The sequence below is a fragment of the Manis pentadactyla genome, chromosome 10 (assembly GCF_030020395.1).
Source record: "Manis pentadactyla isolate mManPen7 chromosome 10, mManPen7.hap1, whole genome shotgun sequence".
NCBI lineage: Eukaryota > Metazoa > Chordata > Mammalia > Pholidota > Manidae > Manis > Manis pentadactyla.
This window is the reverse complement of record NC_080028.1, coordinates 31,230,708-31,252,152: the sequence shown is the minus strand read 5'-3', so window position 1 is coordinate 31,252,152 and position 21,445 is coordinate 31,230,708. Positions and strand designations below refer to the sequence as shown.

Below are 21,445 nucleotides of genomic sequence, written 5' to 3'. Positions count from 1 at the left end.
CTCAGCTGACTCTGGAAACATCTACCTCCAGGCTATGCTGATTTTTCTTTTGATTTCTGTTAATGTTTACCACATTTTCTGTAACTTGAACATGAATGCACGCTTAATAAGTATATCCTATATTAATTTTTAAGTATCTTTTATGTCATCTACTTCATTTTTGCTGTGTTGTTTATATGGGCTCTAGGTATTCATTATTCATTGTTAGGTTGAATCCTGAGGATTTGATATTGCTCTTGCAAAAGCAGGAAAATACATATTTTTCATTTGTTCAATTATTGCTTATTCAATTTTTGTCATATAGAAACTACTTATTTTATGAATATTATAAGATTGGATATCATAAAAGTCTCTTGGAATACTAATCATTTTTCATTTCAGATAGAATATTCAGACTTTGCTGTTAGATAATTACATCATTGTCAATATTTGTAGTGTTAAAAAGAAAGACACAGGCCCACCATGATGTCACTCCTGCTAGGCAAGGTCACCAAATTGGGGCTTAATACTGTCGAGAAGGCAGAAACAAGAAAACTAATTGGATATTTTCAGTTTAATTCTTAGAGTAACGGCAGGCCTTGAGAGGAGCTGGAAACCACCTGGACCAGACCCTGAGAACATCCATGGGGCTCGAGTTCTGATAACCAAGAGATGGAAATTCTTGCACGTGCATCCTGCCCACATCCCTGGAGAAATGCGCTTGGCTAAAGATTACCGCAAAACTTTCTTTTTGGGGCTGTAGTCTCTCTGAATCAGCCCTTTGCTACATCTAAGTCTTCTATTAAATCTTGCTGTCATCAGTCTGGACTCTGGCATTTCTTTGGCTTTCTTGACCTAACAAATAACCTAATAGCAGTTTCAACCTCCTCCCAGAAATGTAGTCAATCAGGAATTTTCTTATCAGCATTGATAAAATAATCTGTCATATGTGTCCTCTCCATCCCCAAGAGAAAATGAGCACATCCACCTAATGGGACCTTTATCGTTGCATCCTCACACAGATAGCTTTGGAATGGGTGTGGCATGATCTCTTAGGACACTAACTAGATGTGTCCAAGCCACACTGCTTGATGTATTGATAAATGTAACCTCTTTCCAGCATGTATCCTCGGTCTAGGAAAGTATTTAAGATTTTCCAAATGAAGGGGCTTTGGAGCATTTCGCCAAAACTCCTCCCAGGTAAGTTCACTGGCTGTAACCCTCAGTAAGACTATGAATAAACTCTATGCTTCTTAAGTATAAGAGTTGTGCTGATTTCAGTCGACAGTAGATTTTTCTTTCCACAACCAAAATTTAAATTTCATATCTTACCCTCATCTTACTGTATTGGGGAGAAATTATGTAGTTCTGTTAAGTAACCTGGGTGACTGTATTTGTCTGTGGCTATTTACTTTAACTGCAATTCCTCCAACCTGATTTTATCATGAAGCATGTTTCTGAATATTGATTAATGTTAAATATTTTTTATGAAATACAGGCAGACTTTCTGAAGCTTTTATTATTAAAGTGGTCCGGTAGACATTTTTGTGAATTTTATTCTATGTTTTTGAGAAATCAGATCATCTGTGTATCTCACCTTTTCACCATAATTTTTTTGTTGTCTCATCAATGTACTTACTGAGGAATGTCTCCACATTCTTTTCCAATCAATAGAATGGAGGTCTAAAGTAAATACCTTGACATTTATAGAAGCAAGAACAAAGACTGGGGTGCTCAGGGAAGCTCGGGATCTTTCGTGCACCCTACTTGACACTGTGGAATGGGAGGGTGAGTGAACATAAGAGGAAATTTAATCTTGCAATTTTATTGAGTAAATGCATCTTAGTTCACCACCTAAGGTATTGCAAATATTTCTCCAATGATCTTCTCAGAGCTGTCTTTACCTCCTTGTTCTTGAGGCTGTAGATGAGGGGATTCAGCATGGGTGTGATCACACTGTACTGCAGAGAAGAGAGCAAATCCAGGGAGGAACCAGAGGGAGGCAGGAGGTAACGAGTAAAACCCGAGCCAAAGAACAGGATCACTGCAATGAGGTGGGAGGAGCAGGTGGAGAAGGCCTTGCTCCTGCCTGTGGTGGAGCTCATGCTCAGGATGTTGCGTATTATACGGGCATAGGAAAAGAAGATTGGGAGGAAGTTTCCAAGCCCAAGTAGTACAGTAGAGAAGGACAAGATGCTGACATTCATAGATACATCAGAGCAAGACAGAGGAAAGAGGGAGGGCAGCTCACAGGTGAAGTGGTGGACGGTGTGGATATCACAGAAGTCGAGGTCAACACCCAAGAGCACTACGACAAGTGCACTGAGAGAGGCCAGGATCCAGGAGCCCCACAGCAGCCTCACACAGAGCTGGTTGCTCATCACCTGGCCTAGAGCAGAGGGTGGCAGATGGCGGCATAGCGGTCATAGGCCACACTGAGAGTAGGTAGGTTTCATTTCCTGCAGTGAGAAACACAAAGGACCTGGGCCGGGCAGCTCTCCACTGATACGGTTTTCTCTTCTGACAGCAGGTCCTTCAGCAGCTTTGGCACAGTGACAGAGGAGAAGCAGAGGTCCAGGAATGAGAGATTGCTCAGGAAGAAGTACATGGGCGTGTGGAGGCGGGAATCGGCCCTGATCAGCAGCAGCAGCGTCAAGTTCCCGGTCAGGGTCAGGAGGTAAATCCCCAGGAATAGCACAAAGAGCAGGGCCTGGACGTGGGGGTCGTCAGACAGCCCCGTGAGAACAAACTCGGAGATGGTGCTGTGGTTCCTCAAGGCCATTGGTGAGATTGTTTCCCTGGAATAAGATAGAAACAGGATGAGATCACCTGTCCCCTTCAGAGCATCACCCCTCTTCTCACACATCCCCTGCCCTGTCTGGAGGCTGTACTGAAACACTCAAAGTCACTCTCACTGAATCTGAGGAAGATGTTTTGTTATGGTTTGTCAGTTGCTATCTTCGATTACAGTCTTCACACGCTTATGGATTCCCATTCCTTTTCTACAGGAATGTCACTGGGGAAATAAATTCATCTGGCTCACCTATACATTCATGGTAGTTCATTTTCATCTGGATTTTACTATAGTTTATTCTTATAGTCATTTGGTTTTAGGAAACATTATAACACATATTTGCAGCACATTCTCTTTCCTTTCCTGTTTCCCAAGAATTACTCTTTTTGTTTATAATCATCCAATGGCTTCTAACTTTCTAAACAGCACAGCAAATTTTAATAGCACTTGTTTTGTTTTCAGAGTAGTTTTTTTTTATCAGTGTCTATATCTTCTCTCCCACTGATTTTATATACAATTTTGTATGTGATTTCATGGCAGGCAATCTTATATGTGCTTTACTCGTGAGAAATACACTATTCAGGGAGATTTTGTAATGCCGTGTAGACAACCAGTAGAAACCAAGGAAATAAATTGTACGGCTTTTCCTAATTCAGTGCCCAGATGCATTGGTGCATAGACCACTTTTCCTACCTGACATCCAGAGTTCTTCCTTGTCTGCACATGACCTACCTTTCAACCAAACTGGCCACTTCCGGTACGAGAAAGGTCTGTTTGTTTCTTTACCTATGCTTACAGGATTCTCCACTCAAAAGTTCTCCACTTTAATCTATGGATCTGAACTTGCACGAGCCCCCTGACCCACCTCAGCTCTGACGTTCTTTGTCCTGACTTCCCCTCCTCTAACCCACAGCCTCTATTCAATCCCTGGGCTTCTGTTCTCAGGTGCCATATGTCATAGTCTGAATTATGATTTTTTTCCTCATCAATATTAAGTGTGTATTTCTGTTTGCCCCTCCAGACTGTAAGCTCATTGGGAACAGAGACCACATCTTAACAGTAGCAACATCTTAAAAGTAGTTAAAATCACATGTAGTCAGCCACTATTGTATATGAAGTTTCCTGAGGGGCATGGATATTTAAGATGACTTAGCGGTGTTCTGTTTTTGTTCCGCAGTTCACAATCTGACCCTACGTGACTTCTGAACTCACAAAAGTTTTAATACTCCTTTATCACAGAATACCTCCTTGTGGCCCATCAGTCCTGGCCAGCAAAACATGACCCCAGGCTAACTCATCAAGAGAAACTTAAGTTCTGATCCCGTTAATAAACTCAGCAGCCAAAGCTTAGGCCCATCTTAGACGCCAGTGTAGTTTACCTGTGTGCTGGGGCAAGAAGACAAATGCTCACCTTTGTGTACCTGCAGGGTGTTGGCTTACTTCCAGTGACAATGGAGCAGAAACAGTTGGAGAGATTATGAGGTTCCTGCATAAACAAATTTGTAAATACTTTTGAAAGAAAACGTTACACATGGAGTGTACACAAGCAAAGTGAAACAATAAATTGGACTCATTCTTACAAAATTTAGATGTTTTCATGTATTTAAATTACTTGGATATTTTATGATATATGTTGTTTCTTCTCTCCACTTTCACTCACAAGGAGGCCTGGCCACCATTTTCAGGGCAGCCGTGGGTCTCAGGTTAAGTGAGACTATTTCTGGAATCTCATATTTCTGAGTGTAGTTTTTCTAGAGGATCTTTTTTTCTCTGCGGTCCTATATTCACATTTTGGGTGCCCGAGTGAGCAACTTACTGTGATTTACAGAGAAAGGACCCTCCTTCCCCATCCTAAACATCACTTTAAACGGAGGGGACAGAATTTTTAGAGTGAAAAATGGTAAAGCATTGTAATTCGTTTAGGTCACCTTGTCAGGAAAATGAATCTCAGCTCTCATCCCTAATTGAAATGGAAGCCATTGGCTTCATTTCTTCCTGACGTGTGAGAGTCTGATGTCAGATTTTCACATGAGTGAGACCAGGGAATACAAATGAATGAAGTGGTAGTTGATTTCAGCAAAGGATAAAAGATGTGATAGGAGGATTCAGAAGTGCCCTAGAAAATTCTTGCCCACACTCTTTGTTAAAAGCTATGATTGGAATGAATAAATGAATAAACAAATAAACTGTGTCATAGGTCAGCCTTCAAGGTGGCTTGAGGGATCCTGGAACAACATTCAGACCCTGGACTCATGGGGGCAGGATCTAAACTGGTGAGGAGGATACCAGTGCTGGCAAAGGAGCGAACCAGCACAAACCTGATCCAACTGAATTATTATCAAAGCTGTTCCTTCCTGTACTCCCTCCTATAATATTCACTTAGTAGTGGCTATCTGCAGGTGGTTTAAAAAGCATGAAATATTTACTTCAATTTCCTATTGGAGTTGTGGGCAGGTAGAGGAGTGAGTTGCTTCAATGGCTCAATATTTATCTCTAAAGTCTTCTTTTCATTCCAGCTGTCAGTTTTCTGATATGTTTTGGGATCCTAAAGCATGAGATGATTTAAGGTCAGGCGATACGATGTGCTTGTCCTTAGGGTTATACAGGCAGGAAGAGGGGCCATTCTGAGAAAACATCCCAGGCAGCTGGGGTTAATGGAACATTTGGAGGAGCCAATTTCTGGGCCCCATCCAGGCAGGAGATGACATGCAGGGAGTGGGAAGATTTCATCCCCAGATCAGGGGACAGGGAGGAGAGAGTGGGAGCCTGAGGCTTGACAATAAATGGAATGAATGATGAAGTGGCAAAGGTTGGGAAATGGAGAAGATGGTCAGCTGATTAGAACATAAATGCAGATCTTTCTATGAAGAAAAAGAGGGAATAGAAAGGAATCAGGGAAGACTTTACCATGTTGTCGATTTTTCTGGAGTGGTCAATTTTGATTTCCCTTTCCCATCATGGGTTGAAAAGTCACGGTAGAGTCTCCCGGTTAAGCGAGCATGTGTCACAGGAGTCTGAAGCTCAGTGTATCAGGAGGCATTTTCTCTTTGTTAGTAGATGTTAGAGTGGTGTCATTCTGCACTGCACATCACTATACGGAAAGACAAGACAATTTCTCTAAAGAAGCAGAAATACAGACAAATAGTTTAAAAACCTCTCACATGTTCTCAGGTGCAACAACGTGCCTTCTCTTCATTTATTTCTTCTGTGATTCTGAAGACTCTTCTAAGAGTGTCGCTTAAAGAAAGAACGCTGTACCAGAACCATTCAGGAGGCCATCTGCTCTTAGGCAGCAATTAGCTGGGTTGGGTGTCCAGGGAGAGCTGAGCCACTGCCCTGTATCCCTAATGTCCCAGCCCGAAGTCAAGTTCTGGATTTACTAACCACACAGTTTCCAGTTAACCAGAAAGTTCAGCTTCCTGACACAGGGGTTTCTCTCCAGAGTAGCATTTCAAGTTTCTGAATTAAAGCAATTATTTAAAACCTAGAAGAACTCCTATTAAGCTTGTATAGGATAAAAAAAGAATAAGAAAGGGAGTTTAGAAATATAATCTGCTGGAAAAGGTACATTTTCCTGATGGCTCCTTGGGGCTAAAAATGTCCTTTAGAAGTTCTCAAGGGAGCTGAGGTGTGCCCAATTATTAACTCAAGGTCACTTTAAAAAAATTAAAATTAATAATTTTAATTGAAATATATTTGACATATGACATTGTATAAATTTAAGGTTTTTAATATGTTGTATTGGTATATTATATATATTATAATATGATTGCAATTGTAGCTATAGTTAGCACATCTATCATACATAATGATTTCTTTTTTTGTGATAAGAATGGTTAAGATCTGGTCTCTTAGCATGTTTGATGATTATAATACAATATTGTTATCTATATTCACTATTCTGTGCATTAGATCTCCAGGAATTATTTTTCAACTAAGTGCCAATTTGTACCTTTAAACAACATCTCTCCTTTTCTCCCAAACCCCAGCCACTGGTTACCACTATTTCACTCTCTGCATTTCTCTGTACTAATAATGAGAAATCTGAAAAAGAAATAAAAAAACCTACCCCATTCATAATAGCAACAAAAACAACAAAATACCTAGGAACAAATTCAACCAAGGAAATGAAAGATCTGTACAATGAAAACTATAAGATGTTGAAAGAAATCAAAGAAGAACCAAACAAATTGGAAGACATCCTACATTCATGTCTTGGAAGAATTAATATATTAACATGTTCATACTACTCAAAGCCATCTACAGATTCAATGGAACCTCTATCAAAATTCAATGTCATTCTTCACAGCAATAGAAAAAAATATCCTAAAATTTGTATGGAATCACAGAAGACCCCAAATAGCCTAAGCAATCCTGAGGAAGAACAAAGCCAGAAGCATCATCCTTCCTGATTTCAAACGATACTACAAATCTATAATAATTAAACCAGTGTGGAACTGGCATAAAAATAGATAACACAGACCAATGTAACAAAATATAGAGCCCATATTTAATCCCTGCACATACGGTCAATTGAACTTGGCCCAGGGAGCCACGAGCCCCCAGTGGAGAAAGGATGGTCTCTGCAACAAAACTGGATGAATACATGCAGAACAATGTGACTGCACCCCCATCTTATACCACTCACAAAAATTAATTTGAAATGGATAAAATACTTAAACTTAAGAAATGATACCACAAAACTACTAGAAGAAAATGGAGGGAAGAAGCTCCTTGACATTGGTCTTGGTAATGATGTTAGGATCTGACACCTCAAGGGCAAACAACAAAAGCCAAAATCAATAAATGGGGCTACATCAAATTTAAAAGCATCTGCACAGCAAAAGAAACAAATGACAAAATGAAAAGGCAATCAACAGAATGGGAGAAAATTATTGTTAACCAGATATCAGATAAGGGGTTAAAATCCAAAATATGTAAAGAACTCATACAACTCAGTAACAAAAATACCAAACAGTCTGACTAAAAAATGGGCACAGGACTTGAATGGACATTTTTCCAAAGGGGACATCCAAATGACCAACAAGTACATGAATAGATGTTCAACATCACTATGTTCAACCGCAGTGAGTTATCACCTCACTGCTGTTAGAATGGCTTTCAAGAAGGCAAAAGATAGCAAGTGGGGGTGAGAATGTAGAGACAAGGGAACCCTTGTACACTGTTGGTGAGAATGTAAATTGGTGCAGCCACAATGGAAAACAGTATGCAGGTTCCATGAAAAACTAAAATCAGAACTACCATACGATCCAGCAATTCCATTACTGGGCATACACCCAAAGGAAATAAAGACAGGATCTCAAAGAGATATATATGCACTCCCATATTTATTGTGGCATTATTCACAATAGACAAAGAATGGAAATAACCTACATTCTTGCCAAGGGATGAATGGATAACGCCGATGTGATATACATATTCTATTTTATATATATTTTATTATGTATATAAAAAATATTATTTTGCCATGAATAAGCAGAAAATCCTGCCATTGTGACTACATGGATGGACCTTGAGGATATTTTATTAAGTGATACTAAATTGCATATATAATTGGACAACAAATGTAGAAAATAACCCAGATAGAATATCCAATATGTAGAAAAAAGTATACATGGAAATGGTAAGTATAACTCTCTGGTAGTAGGATTATAGGTGTTTTTTAATTTAAAAAGATACTATGTATTTTCCAAATATTCTTTAAATACACTTAACAATATGTGAAACTGTCCTCTGTGTTTTGAATGTTGAATTTAAGGCACATAAATCAAAAAGGATATTGGAAAAAATCCCTTTTAGCAAATAGTTATAGATAGTTTAGATTGTCCCAAGACAGGTGAGTTTTTTAAGGGAGATTTAGAGGTCAAGATGAGGAAATAATCTCAAGTATGTTAGGTGTTGGGTGGAAAATAGGTGCCGTCAGGAGGTTAAGAAAGTAAATAAGAGAACACTGAATCTGAATTCATTTATTACTCTTCCCAGACCATTCATATATGCCTACAGCTTCTTATTCATATCTAGGACATTTTAATATTTCCAAGAGTGAATTTTCCAAATCTTCATTTTTTTCAAGCTTTAAAGTTACTATGTCAGTGTCTTTCTAACAGTAGTTATTCTGTGTTTATGTAGCACTTTGCAGCAGCTCTCAAAGAGCTTTAATATGTACTACTGAACCTCCAATTATGCTTTCTGGAGTAAACTTGTGTTAGAAATTTAAACAAAATTGTTAATCATAAAGTTATAGGAGTTGGAAGTTTTCAGCATGTAAATCTCATGCCACAGCTAGTAGGTATGGGAAGGATGCACTTAAAGTTAAGAGCTAATGTTTCTGGCAATGGGAGAAGAGACAACAGTGTTGCTATTCTGGAACTGGGAAGTGTTTGAGGAGGAAAGTCCTAGATGTTTTGGATCCTGAAAAGGTGCTCAGTAATCTAGGGTCCTGACTGAATACTGGTATAAAGTAGTGGAAAGATAAATAGAAACATAAAGTGGTGGAACGACCTCTCAGCATAAGTTTTGGGGCCTCTCAACATCTAAGGAGCTTTGTCTGGCTTCCAAGACATTTCTCAGACAGACTCTGAGCCTCAGAATGGCTACAATACCAGCCTGGATCCAGCCTCCCTCCTGAGCGGTAGAGTAGCAATAGCCAAGTAAGTGGGTCTAAGAGGTTGGTATGTATGTGGCCTCAATGGTATCCCAGTTCTGTGGGGGAGCACAGCGGAGAGCCCCTGACCACCCACCCCTCTTAAATGATGCATGGAAGTAGGTGAAACTGCAGCAGATCAAAATGTGCATATGGGTGAGGAGATTTTTGCCTTGCTCTGAACAAGCTGACAAGATGTCAGGACTCACAGGGGATGTTGGCAGTAGAGATTCAGTGGGGATAGGCTCACCAACGGTTGGGGCAAGAGAAAGCTCACCATTGGTAGTCAGGTTACCTCAGCCTTTCCACTGTTCACCTTAACTCCTGGGGTTTGATTGATGCTTTCTGGGTGTAGAGAAAAGCTATCAAGGTTAGTAAATTTGGAATATTGATTATTCCAACCACTTGACGTCTGGGTCTAATCCAATACATCAGAGTTACAGTGGAAAAGCCTGGTTTGTAAAAGCCACTGAATTCTGTGCCCACAATCACTGGTATTGTACATAGGAAGACACGGACAGAGGTGGGACCGTGATCTACTCTCCTTCCCTTCCCTTCCCACACTCAGCATTACCATAAAACTTGGCACCTTTCTCCAAACGCACTCCATTTCCTGTCTGGTCACTCCTGAGGGAGTCAGAGAGTGGCTTGAAGGCTGTAGCCTGCGCATCTCTCGTTACCTTCATTCTTTAATACAAAATTTGTTGTTTTCTCATGAAATACTGCAAACTCACCACTTAGCAACCAGTTTGTCACCCCAAAATACCTTCCTTATGGAAATTTTACATTCTCCACCATCAGACAGGATTTTTGGGAGGCCAGGAAAGGAAGCACTTCTAAGGTAATCAGGCCCCAGGACATTGTTGCCTGTGGGCTGGACCTGGGCTTTTATTTTTGCAAAAGGAGAACCAGTGAACAGTGTTTTAACTTGTTGTAAAGGTCTTGCCGTATATGTTAAAGGGTGACTGAAGATGATTGTTGAGTTAGAAAGCATTATTCTGTACTTTATGGCAAGAATGTAAGAGTTTGTCCCCAAGTGTTATTGGAAGAAGTGCCAACACTATTAACTTAGTTAATTCATTGCACTGGGCTGCAGAAAAGGTCTACTCTCTTGTTGACTCCTAGAATGGCTGTTATGTCGTTTGTGTATAATTTCAGGCTTTCTTCAGGTCACAGGGAAGAAAGGGGTTAAGTTTTAATACCCTGAAAAATCCCTCTATTAACATGCTTCACCTTGGCCCCCTCCACAGTTACGCCGAGCGAGGCGCTCCTTCAGGAGGCAGCACAGACTCACCTCAGGCTGCACAAAATGCATGGGCCTCGCAGGCAGGAGAGGAGCAGTCAGGCAGCAGGGAACGCCGGAGTCCCTGGATACCGCCCGCCTCCAAAGAGTATGGTGGATGAAGGGATCTGCATGTAGTCTGCCAGGCCAAACTCGTCCTTAGCCCTCCATTCCCTCTTTCAGTAGCAGGAAAGCCTACCAGGTCCTCTTCTTTGCTTTACATTCCTTGGTGTACATGCCAGTTGCCTTATTTTCCTTGTTGATCGAGGAAACCTTTACCATTTTACTATGCTTATTCACTTTCTTAAATACATTATTTGTTTGTGCTTGATATTGGACTGAATGTTCCCTGGGATTTTTATACATTCATCATTCTCACACTTCATTTCATAGTGTAGCAGCTGTTGATGGAACCTATCCAGCAAATGCTCACGGGCCCAGCTTCAAAACGTCAGTCTCTGGACCGCTTTCCTGAGGCCTCTCAGGTACTGTTGCCCACCTTGTTCCCGCATCACAGCTGCACAGCTCTCACCCGCGGTAGATTGGGGTGAGATACGGGCAGAGGGGGACGCACTGGCATATGCGACATCTTTAGCAATTGAGAGATGTGGGCACAATGGCAATTGAAAGAAGTGTGCCTCTGGTTTGCCATTGTGAAATGTAGTTGGTGTGCTAAGGGGAAGAAACAACAGGCTTGGGTCAGAAAATTACCAGGCTAGGGTGTGGTGTGAGAGCCAGAAGGCCTTTATGAGAATTTATGAGACGACAGTTCTCCTGTAACCAAAAGGTAGACTGGGCTTAAAATAGGGCCTGGGACCTGATTATTAGAGCAGTTGAATTCAAAAGGAGGCTTAATTCACAGTTCAGCAAATATATGCCATATTTAGGGTCTTAATAGGAAAGGAGTGAGACCATGAGACTTGGGATTTGTACATCTGGGTGGATATGCTTCAGTTCCCGAATCCTTGAATCATCAGGGCCCACAGAATTGGCCCACCAACGCTGGTGAGATTATAGCAGTTTTTCCCTCTTTTCGATGCCGTGCAGAAGCCTCACCAGAGGCAGCTGTCCAGTGAAGTGTCCCTCACCCGCCCTTACCTGCCCCGGTGGTGTCTAGACCAGTAGCTGGGGTCAGTCTCAGCACAGTTGGTCGGGGGGAGTGCTGCCTGCTTTGGGAGGATGGGGATTATTTACCATGCCAGCTGTACCACAGGGAAATCTGTACTCATGGGAACTGGGAAAACGTGCCTGGGAATGGATCTTTCGGTTAAGTTTTCCTCTTTATTGTAACATAAAATATGCAATTCAAGTGTGTAAGGTGCCTTCATCTTAAAGGTCATGCTCAATGGATTTTTTCCAATATGTACACATGTGTACACACCACACAGATCAGGATGCAGAAACGTTCAGCAGCTTAGAATATTCCCATGTGCTTCTTTCTTGTAAACCCATTTTCCATTGGCAGCCACTATCCTCACATCACTCATTAATTTTTTTGTCTTGAACTTTATATAAATGAAATCATATTAAATGTGTCTGGCTTCTGTTATCTGTAGCTTTTTAAAAAAATTTATGTAAAAGTAATTTTTTTGGTATCATTAATATACACTTACATGAACAATAACATTGTGGTTACTAGATTCCCCCCATTGTCAAGTCCCTACCACATACCCCTTTACAGTCACTGTCCATCAGCATAATAAGATGCTGTAGAGCCACGACTTGTCTTCTCTGTGCTATACTGCCTTCCCCATGCTCCCCCCTATATTATGTTTGCTAATCGTAATGCCCCTTTTTCCCCTTATCCCTCCCTTCCCACCCATTCTCCCCAGTCCCTTTCCCTTTGGTAACTGTTCGTCCATTTGTGGGTTCTGTGAGTCTGCTGCTGTTTTGTGCCTTCAGTTTTTTCTTTGTTCTTATACTTCACAGATGAGTGAAATCATTTGATATTTGTCTTTCTCTGCCTGGCTTATTTCACTGGGCATAATACCCTCTAGCTCCATCCATGCTGTTGCAAATTTTAGGAATTTTTTTTCAGAAATCGTCTTTGAAATCTTAGTGGAAACCTGCGGAGACCAGCTCCACAAACCAGCTGAACCTGCGAGGAGTGGATGAGGAGATTAAAGAAAACACAAAGAAGTATATAAGAAAGACATGGAAACCAAAGCTGGGATCAGGAGGTTCACTGGCCGCTGTTGGTGGACAAGTGACACAGTTTATTTTCTGAGCACCACTTATATACACCAGCTCGGAATGATGTCACTTCTGGACTGATCTCATATCCGCTGTCATCACTTCTGCTTCCGGTGATATCACCTTCTTGTGCCTGGATCCAGTGATGTCACTTTCAGGGTGACATCACTTCTTAGGTGATATCGCTTCTGGCAGCCCTCCATGGAAACCCTGGATGGGAACTGCTGGGTGTCTGCTGCTTTCCCTTCCCTTTCCTTCTAAGCTCCCCTCCCTTCCGCTCCCTCCCTCCTTCCCTCCTTCCTTCCTTCCTTCCTTCCTTCCTTCCTTCCTTCCTTCCTTCTTACCTTTTCAGCTTCATTGAGTTATAATTGAAAATTAGATGTTATATATTTAAAATACACAATGTGATGACTTGACATACATATACTTTGTGAAATGATTATCATGATCTGGTTAATTAACACATCCAACATCTCACATAGTTACAAAGTTTCAACAAATTTCCAGTGTACAAGAGAGTATTGTTAACTACAGTCACCAGGCTTTATATGAGCCACCCAGAGCTTATTCATCTTATAACTGAAGGCTTTGACAGCATCTCCCCATCTCCCTCACTTCCACGGCCTCTGGTAACCAACATTCTACTCTCTGTTTCTGAGTTTGGCTTTTTGCCTCCCCCCCAACAAATTAGTGAGATCATAAAATATTGTCTTTCTCTGGATAATTTCACTAAGCATTATGTCCTCTTGTTTCATTCATGTTTGCAAATGGCAAGGTTTCCTTTTGTCTCATGGCATATATTCCTCTGCATATATATATATATATATATATATATATATATATATATATATATATATATACATACCACACCTTCTTTATCCATTAATCCACTGATGCACACTTAGGTTGTTTTCATTTTTGCTATTGTGAATAATGTTATAATGAACATGGGAGTGTAGATATCTTTTTGAAATATTAATTTCATTTCCTTTGGATATATTCCCAAAGTGGAATTTATGGATAATATGGTAGTTATATTTCTATTTTATTGAGGAACCTCCATATTATTTTCCATGTTTGCTGTACCAATCATATTCCCACCAACACTGTAAAAGAGTTCCCTCTTCTCCACACTCTCACCAACACTTCTTATTTCTTGTCTTTTGGATAGCGGCCAAAATATCACTCTGTGAGGTGATATTTCACCATGATTTTCATTTGCATTTCCATTCATGATTGGTGATGTTGAGCATCTTTTCATGTACCTGTTGGCCATTTGGATGTCTTCCATGGAAAAATGTCTGTTTAGGTGATTTGCTCATTTTTTAATTTGGATTTTGTATCTTTTTGAGTTGGATGAGTTCCTTATATAGTCTGAACATTAACCCTATGTTATATATATGGCTTGAAAAGAAATATTTACCCCAACTCTGTAGGTTGCCTTTTCTTCTTTGTTATTGTTTCTTCTGATGTGCAGAAGACTTCAAGTTTGATAGTCCCATTTATTTATTTTTGCTTTTATTTATTTGTGCTTTAGGTGTCATATTCAAAAAGTCATTTGGATCAAAGAGCTTTCTTCCTGTGTTTTCTTCTGTGAGTTTTAAGGTTTCAAGTCTTATGTTTATGCCCTTAATCCATTTTAAGTTAACTTTTGTGAGTGGTGTAAGATAGGGTCTAGTTTCACTTTTTGCATGAGGCTTTTCAGTTCCAACACTATTTATCACTACCCTTTCCTACTGTGTGTTCTTGGTGCTTTTGTCAAAAAGCAGTTGAACCCTCCTTCTTGGTGTGGTAACTGCTTATAGTCATCCTGACCTGTCGGCCAGAACTCTCAACTGACTCTGAATTCCCCAGCTTTCCCCCAGGGAAATTTCACCAGTTTCAGGCTGTTCTTGCCCAAGGATTTTACTATAATAGATTCCATTCCTGCTGGTCCAGCCCATGTATTAATAACTTTCCTTTCTCTTCTTATTTCTTATTTATGCAAGTTTCCATACTCCCACCCTTAATCAAATCCCATATTTGAATTACTTCTCTACCTGGTGAGTACTTCAAAGCCCAGTTTGCTGGCCCAAATTGATTCAGATTGTGCAGCAAAGATGATTGACCAGATGGAAAGTCAATTTTCTTGTCTTTGAGTTTGTAAAATCTTGTTGAAATAAACAATTATTTGTATTCTTCAGTAAAAACAGTCAATTTAGTCTATTCACTTCAACTGGAAAATTTCTCAAAATTGTAATTTACTATCTGATTTTGGTCACACATTTGACCTATATTTGCTCTCTAGTTTGTCCACATTTACTAAAAGTGCAGACCTGCCTACACCCCCTTTTAGTTTCCAGTATTCAGCCAAAGGAGACTCCAGCACATCCAAAGGATTTTGTGGAAACGGTGTGTTAGAGATCCAATGCTCGAAAACCTCTCTTCTGTGCTGACAGTCCATACAGCCTGTCAGCAGGGCCGGTGAAAGCCAACCTTGTAAGAGTCCGTGGTTTACTCCCCTGGCTCCCAAAGTAGATCCTCTGACTGTGACCAACTGAAAATTGGGCTTATTTCAACCTTGCAGTGAAAAATAAGCACTAATTTCAAATTCTCCTCACCTACCTTGAGAGGGAACCAGAGGCAGTTCAATTGAAGTTGAACGGCATTTTGAAATTCAGAAAGAGGTGGAGAGAAATAAGTGTGGGTGCTTATATGGAGAAGAGCAGAGGGTAAGAAGAAAGTAGAGGCGAGGGTGAAGCTCTTAACCAAACATGTCATTTCACAATTTGCCTGGGTAGCTGTGCTTTGAGCTCTTCTCAGGTAGGTCACCTCTTGGTTTCCTGTATATGTTCATGTCATGTATCACCTTAAAGAGGAGTACAGCAAGTAATTGCATTTTCTGGGTCATTTACAAAATAATCACAGTTAGTTATCACCTTCCATCTTATGACTTTTGGCTCAAGTTTATACTGCTATATAATGTGAATTCATTTTACCTAAATTAACATTTTCCCAAACTTAAAATTCAGTGAATTCTGAGAGGCAATGAATATCAGTGTCATTATAAATGATTACCTTGTTTATATCCAATGATCTTATATCATTTCCAAGAAGATATTCTAAGAAGAAAAGTTTCAAAATTTATCTACTCAGTGCAATCACACAGAAAATTTTAGTTAGTTACATAAACGACTGGATAGATTATTGAAGACTAGAGGAGAGATAGATCTAGTGCTGAAAGGCAGATGGTCTGGAAACTATTATTGGTGATATAAGAAACTTAGATGAGGATAAAGGCCTTTGATGTCCCTAGGCCACCTGAAAAGGGAAGAAGGATCACAATATTTGTGGTTTGAGTGCATGGAAGGCAAAGTTCGCAGACATCAGTATTTCCTTTAGAATCTTCTCTGGATCCTGCTCCTCCTTTTCTCCTTTAACAACTAATATTGTTTATGACCAGAGCTGATGGGGTGCTTAGTAACAGAAAAGTAAAGTTTTTACTACAGGTATTTAGGATCTATTTACATATTTAGAGAAGGAGGAGGATCTCAGTCCACTTGTCTCTTTATACTGTGATTTGCTTTTTCCCCACTCCTTCCTAGACTGTGAAGCTCTTCGCTTCTGGTGTCAGTTTCCCAGATCAGTGCAGTTTCCACACCCAGTGCACATGCAATACTGAAGAGCATAGAGAGAGTTTATTTAGTAGATGCTGAAAACAACTGAGGACAAGAGCCTCCAGGGACAGAAACAACCATAAATTTCTTAGTGTCTGGAACTCAGTCTACAGCACAAGGAGAAGATGGTGAGAGAACTCAAGGTGAAAGGAGGTGCCTGAGACAGGGAGGCACTGAAGGCTATGTGGGCGGAATTAAGCAGAAATTGGAAGTCTCCATGTGGGAATGAGGGGAACCTTTAGAAAAATCATGGAGGTCTGAGATTTTCTTGCAAAAAGTCATCTTTTGGCTCAATTCTTACCATGATAGAAGAATTCATTTTCGTCAGGTGATCATGATGTACAGGGGAACCAATATTTCTATAAATAAATTTCAGAAAGCATGTTAAATTTTTCTGTTTACAAGTCTCAGTGAGAAAGGAAAAATAACCATCTGAGACACTTATCATCTGAATTGTGCCTTTGTCCTGCTACTGTCACAAGTAAATCCAGTGGGAAATAGTCTGATTCTAGAAAGAGCACAGAGAGACTTCTCTCAGATCATCCCCATCCCAACACAGAGGCTACCTTTCATTTACCTGCTTTTGTGACTCTATATATGGGCAAACAATATCAGTGAAGCAAGTAACTTTCAGATATAATCTAGCTTAAGGGGACCAGGTAGGCTAATAAAGCTGGTGTAACTCAGAAGAGCCAGAAAGCTATATTCCCTAAGGTCTGAAGCCAAACTTTAAACTCACTAAGTAGAAGAGTGAAGCTTATGGAATTCCTACAGGATTCTCAAGATACAGGCTGTAGAACTTTAAGGTTGAAGCTTTAGCTGTAAACCTTGGAGTCTTGTGGGTTTTGAAAGTAGGCAAGCTGGGAAGTCTTTTCTATTGCCCACTTACTGGGGAGAGACCTTGTTGGGAATTATTAAGAAGGTGTATAGTGAGACTTGTTTCACCTGACAGCTTATTTTCCCATATCACAGGGATCTGTATCTTTTAACAGAACTGAGATGAACATTTTGATGTTTAAATATATTTTAAAAATCAGAAACAGTTACTTATGCAATTATCCAATTTGCATTGGCTGCCCCTGTGAAAGCTCATGCTATACAAGTGTGGCAAAGAGCAGCTTACAGCACAATCACAGGTTCCAGCTTCACATCCTCATGGAAGCATCCTCATCTCTGGGGCTGAGTGTTGGACCACAGTGAGAAGGTACTCAGCTTATGTGACATTTTTCCCTTAAAACCTTTTTATTTTTATTTGAAAATTTTAAATTGATATATAATTGACATGCGTCTTTGTGGAAGTGTATGGAGTACACGTTTATAACATGTTGAATTGATACATTTGTATATTGCAGTGTGGCTGCCATTATAGGATTAGTTACATCTCTATCATGGCACATAATTATAATTTCTTTTTTTGTGGTAGGAAATCTCAAGATATAGTCTCAGCAAGTTTGATGTTTGTCTACAATCATTCTACTGTATTTTAGATCTCCAGGAATGATCTATTATGTGGAATTTTAGAGAAAACTTCCATCCTTCACTGTAGCCCCAAGGAGTCATTGTTTTGGCCAGATCAGATACACACTATACTTAAGTTAACCAGTAATTTGCATTTCCCAGCTGGTCTGGAATTCTCACTGTGTTCTCCTCCTCTCTGACTCTTGTTTTTCACCAATCCTCCCCCTTTCCTCCTCAAACTACGTATCCTGCTCTAGTTCTTAGCATGTAGCTGAGATTGCAAACTGCTTTTCTACTAAATTGTCTGCCTTATGAAGTAGTCTTGATATTTCCTTGTGTCACTTTCCATTAGATTTTAGAAACTTGCATCTGGTGAATCCATGGTGGATCCTCCTACACTTGGGCTGGCTTATTTCCCTTTGGATGCTCCCACCTTTCTTAGGCCTGGGACTCTCCAAGTCCAAATACTTGACAATACTGTCCATCCGTCCCCCAGTTGTTGAATCTTCCCCGGATTGAAGATGCAATAGGTTTGTTTTATGCTCCCTTCTGTGATGGTTACGTGACTTTATTCCATGTAGTTCAATGAACTGCATAGCAAAGGGAAATAGGTTAGGATCAAGCCCCATCAAAGTTGCAAAAAGAAGATTCAAGGAAAATGGCTGGATTAATACAATCATTTGATGTTTTGTTTGCTTCTAAGCCAGAGTGAATTTGTTCCACCTTTCTCAACCTGATCCCCAAATACCTACGCGAATTGCTATGAAAATTTTCTTACTCCAACATCATGACATTCAGAAAGTGCTCTTAGTGTTAGCTAACAATAGATCATGTTGTAGTAAACCCCCATCATCTTCTGTGTCTGGTCACCTATATTGGAGATATTTTCTAAAGGTTCTTCTCAGAGCTGCTTTCACCTCCTTGTTCTTCAAGCTGTAGATCAGGGAATTCAGTAAGGGAGTGACCACACTGTATTGTACAGACACAATCAACTCCAGTGGTGAACCTGAGGTTTGCATGAGATAGCGAAGTAAACCTGAGCAGTAAAACAGGAGGATTGCAGTGAGGTGAGAGGAGCAGGTGGAGAAGGCTTTGCCTCTACCTGAGGAGGATCTGATACTCAGGATGGTGGAGGCAATAAGGGCGTAGGGGAATATGATCAACAAACAGGTTCCAAGCCCATGCAGGACACTGGAACACAGTAAAACTGTAAAACTGGTGGAGACATCAGAGCAGGACAGAGGGAAGAGAGAGTGCAGCTCACAGCTGTAGTGGGGGATATACTGATCCTCACAGAAGTCCAAACTTATAGCCAGTAGGTTGTTGATGAATGCATCTAGAAAGCTCAGGCCCCAGCATTCACACACCAGACTATTACAGAGCCGGTTGGTCATGATATGTCCGTAGTGCAGAGAGTGGCAGATGGCAACATAGCGGTCATAGGACATTACTGAGAGCAGGCAGCCTTCAGTGCCCCCAGTGACAAACACAAAGAAGACCTGAGCCAGACAGCCTCCCACAGAGATGGTTTTCTTCTGAGACAGCAGGTTTTCCAGCAGCTTGGGCATAGTGACTGAGGAGTAGCAAAGATCCAGGAAAGAGAGGTGACTCAGGAAGAAGTACATGGGTGTGTGGAGGTGAGAATCAGTCCTGATCACCAGCAGCATCTTGAGGTTTCCCATCAAAGTCAGGAGGTAAATCACTAGGAACAGCACAAAGAGCATGGCCTGGACGTGGGGGTGTGCAGACAGTCCAAGGAGGATGAACTCAGTGATGGCACTATGGTTCACCAAGGCCATTTGGAGAGACTGTAGAATAGAAATAAAAAGTGGAACAGAGAATGACTTCAGCAAAGTGATGTAGTGTGGAGCTCCAAGCTCCTGTTCCTTTATAGAAACATCAAAAAACAACAGACAGTAAAGAACCAACTTTGTAGGTTTTCTGGGAAACAGTCAAAGGTTTATAGTAACCAAGTGAACACTCAATAAAGAAAAGTGCAACTTAAAAACAGTAGCATAGCTTTGTGTAATTTTTATTTTTCCTTGCCTACCCGTTTCCAGTGTCTGTGGCCGTATTGAAGATGACAGTCCAAGTTCCTAGTACAGAACCCTGGTCCCAGATCTCGAGGGAGCAGAGCGGACCTTATTCACAAATTATTGTGTTTGCTGTTCTAATTTGTCTGGGGACTCCTGAAGGACTTATGCAAGATACTTTGTTTCATTTTCACATAACACGAAAATCACTCAGGGATCAAATGTGGCACACATTGTTTGAAAACATCATAAGGCTAACAAAAACCTATAGCTGCCTTGGGCAAAAGATTATGGCTGAAACATATAATAGACCATGTACAGCCTGGAAGGCAAAGCTAGGGAGAGAGTTTCTTTGGGGAATTAGAGTGCTCAACAGTGCCTGGGTGTACTAGGGAATTTAGAAAGCTACACAGTAGCCCAGTTCCTCTCTTGCTCAGAGAAGACCCAAGAAGATTTTACATTTTCACTTCTGGCTGATTTTTAGTTTCAGTGCAGGCAGGAAGTGAAGTCGAAGGCAGAATTGTAAACACTCTGGGAAAATGTTAGGTTGAGTACCTCAGCACAGATCCAGTTTGCGAAGACCTGGAGGGGTGTTTCAAAATTAAAATAATTTTTAGCTCAGGAAATCAAGGAAATCTCTGGCAAAACATTGGTTGAATTCAAGCTCAATGAAAAGAGACTTCAATAAGCACATAGCACAATATATAATCTTTGCAAAAATAGTTTGGAGAAATCACTAAATAAGAGGACTATAGCTTTCAAATATAAAAACAGAAAAGGAGGAGAATCTAATTTCCAGAGTCACCACATCACAATAGTTAAATGTGTAGTGTTCAACAAAATATTACAAGAGATATAAACAAGAAAGTATGGCCCATTCAAAGGACAAAAGTTAGTTGACATAAACTGTTTATAAGGCAGCCTAGACATTGTTCTCACTAGACAAGACCATCCCACCTCCAGCTTTATTGAGATATATAGTGATGTCACCATTACCTTAATATAAAAAAATTTAAAAACAGCACAAGATAAGAAAATTACAAATATCCTTTATGAATATGGATGTAAAAAGCTCCAAGAGAATACTGGCAAAACAAATCCAACAGTATATCGGAAGATTTTTACTCCATAAACAAGTAGGATTTAATCCAGGAGTAAAAGTGTGATTCAATCTAAGAAAATTAGTAAATGTAATACACAATATATGTACAACAAAGAAAAAAATAGCTCATCATCTCAGTTGTCAAGACAAAGGATTCAAAGATCTTTTATGTTACGAAACACTTAGAAAACTAGGAACAAAGGGAAATTGCTCAACATGGCAAAGAGCATTTAGGAAAAGAAAAATGCAGTTTGCATAGTAGTCTTCATAATGGGCAATACTTC

The 21,445-nt window shown here is 40.2% G+C and overlaps 1 protein-coding gene and 1 pseudogene across 1 annotated transcript; both read right to left on the bottom strand.

Moving 5' to 3' along the window:
* Positions 1–1,826: 1,826 nt before the first annotated feature.
* Positions 1,827–2,761, bottom strand: LOC130678969 (olfactory receptor 8S1-like; annotated as a pseudogene).
* Positions 2,762–18,892: 16,131 nt separating this feature from the next.
* LOC130679245 (olfactory receptor 8S1-like) lies at positions 18,893–19,825 on the bottom strand. The gene has a single exon (XM_057487871.1). It carries the CDS (start codon positions 19,823–19,825, stop codon positions 18,893–18,895), a length of 933 nt encoding a protein of 310 aa, XP_057343854.1.
* Between the last annotated feature and the right edge of the window lie 1,620 nt (positions 19,826–21,445).

Bases quoted from the DNA above. Each gene is read 5' to 3' on its own strand.
- LOC130679245 (XM_057487871.1), bottom strand. From the start codon at position 19,825: ATGGCCTTGGTGAACCATAGTGCCATCACTGAGTTCATCCTCCTTGGA.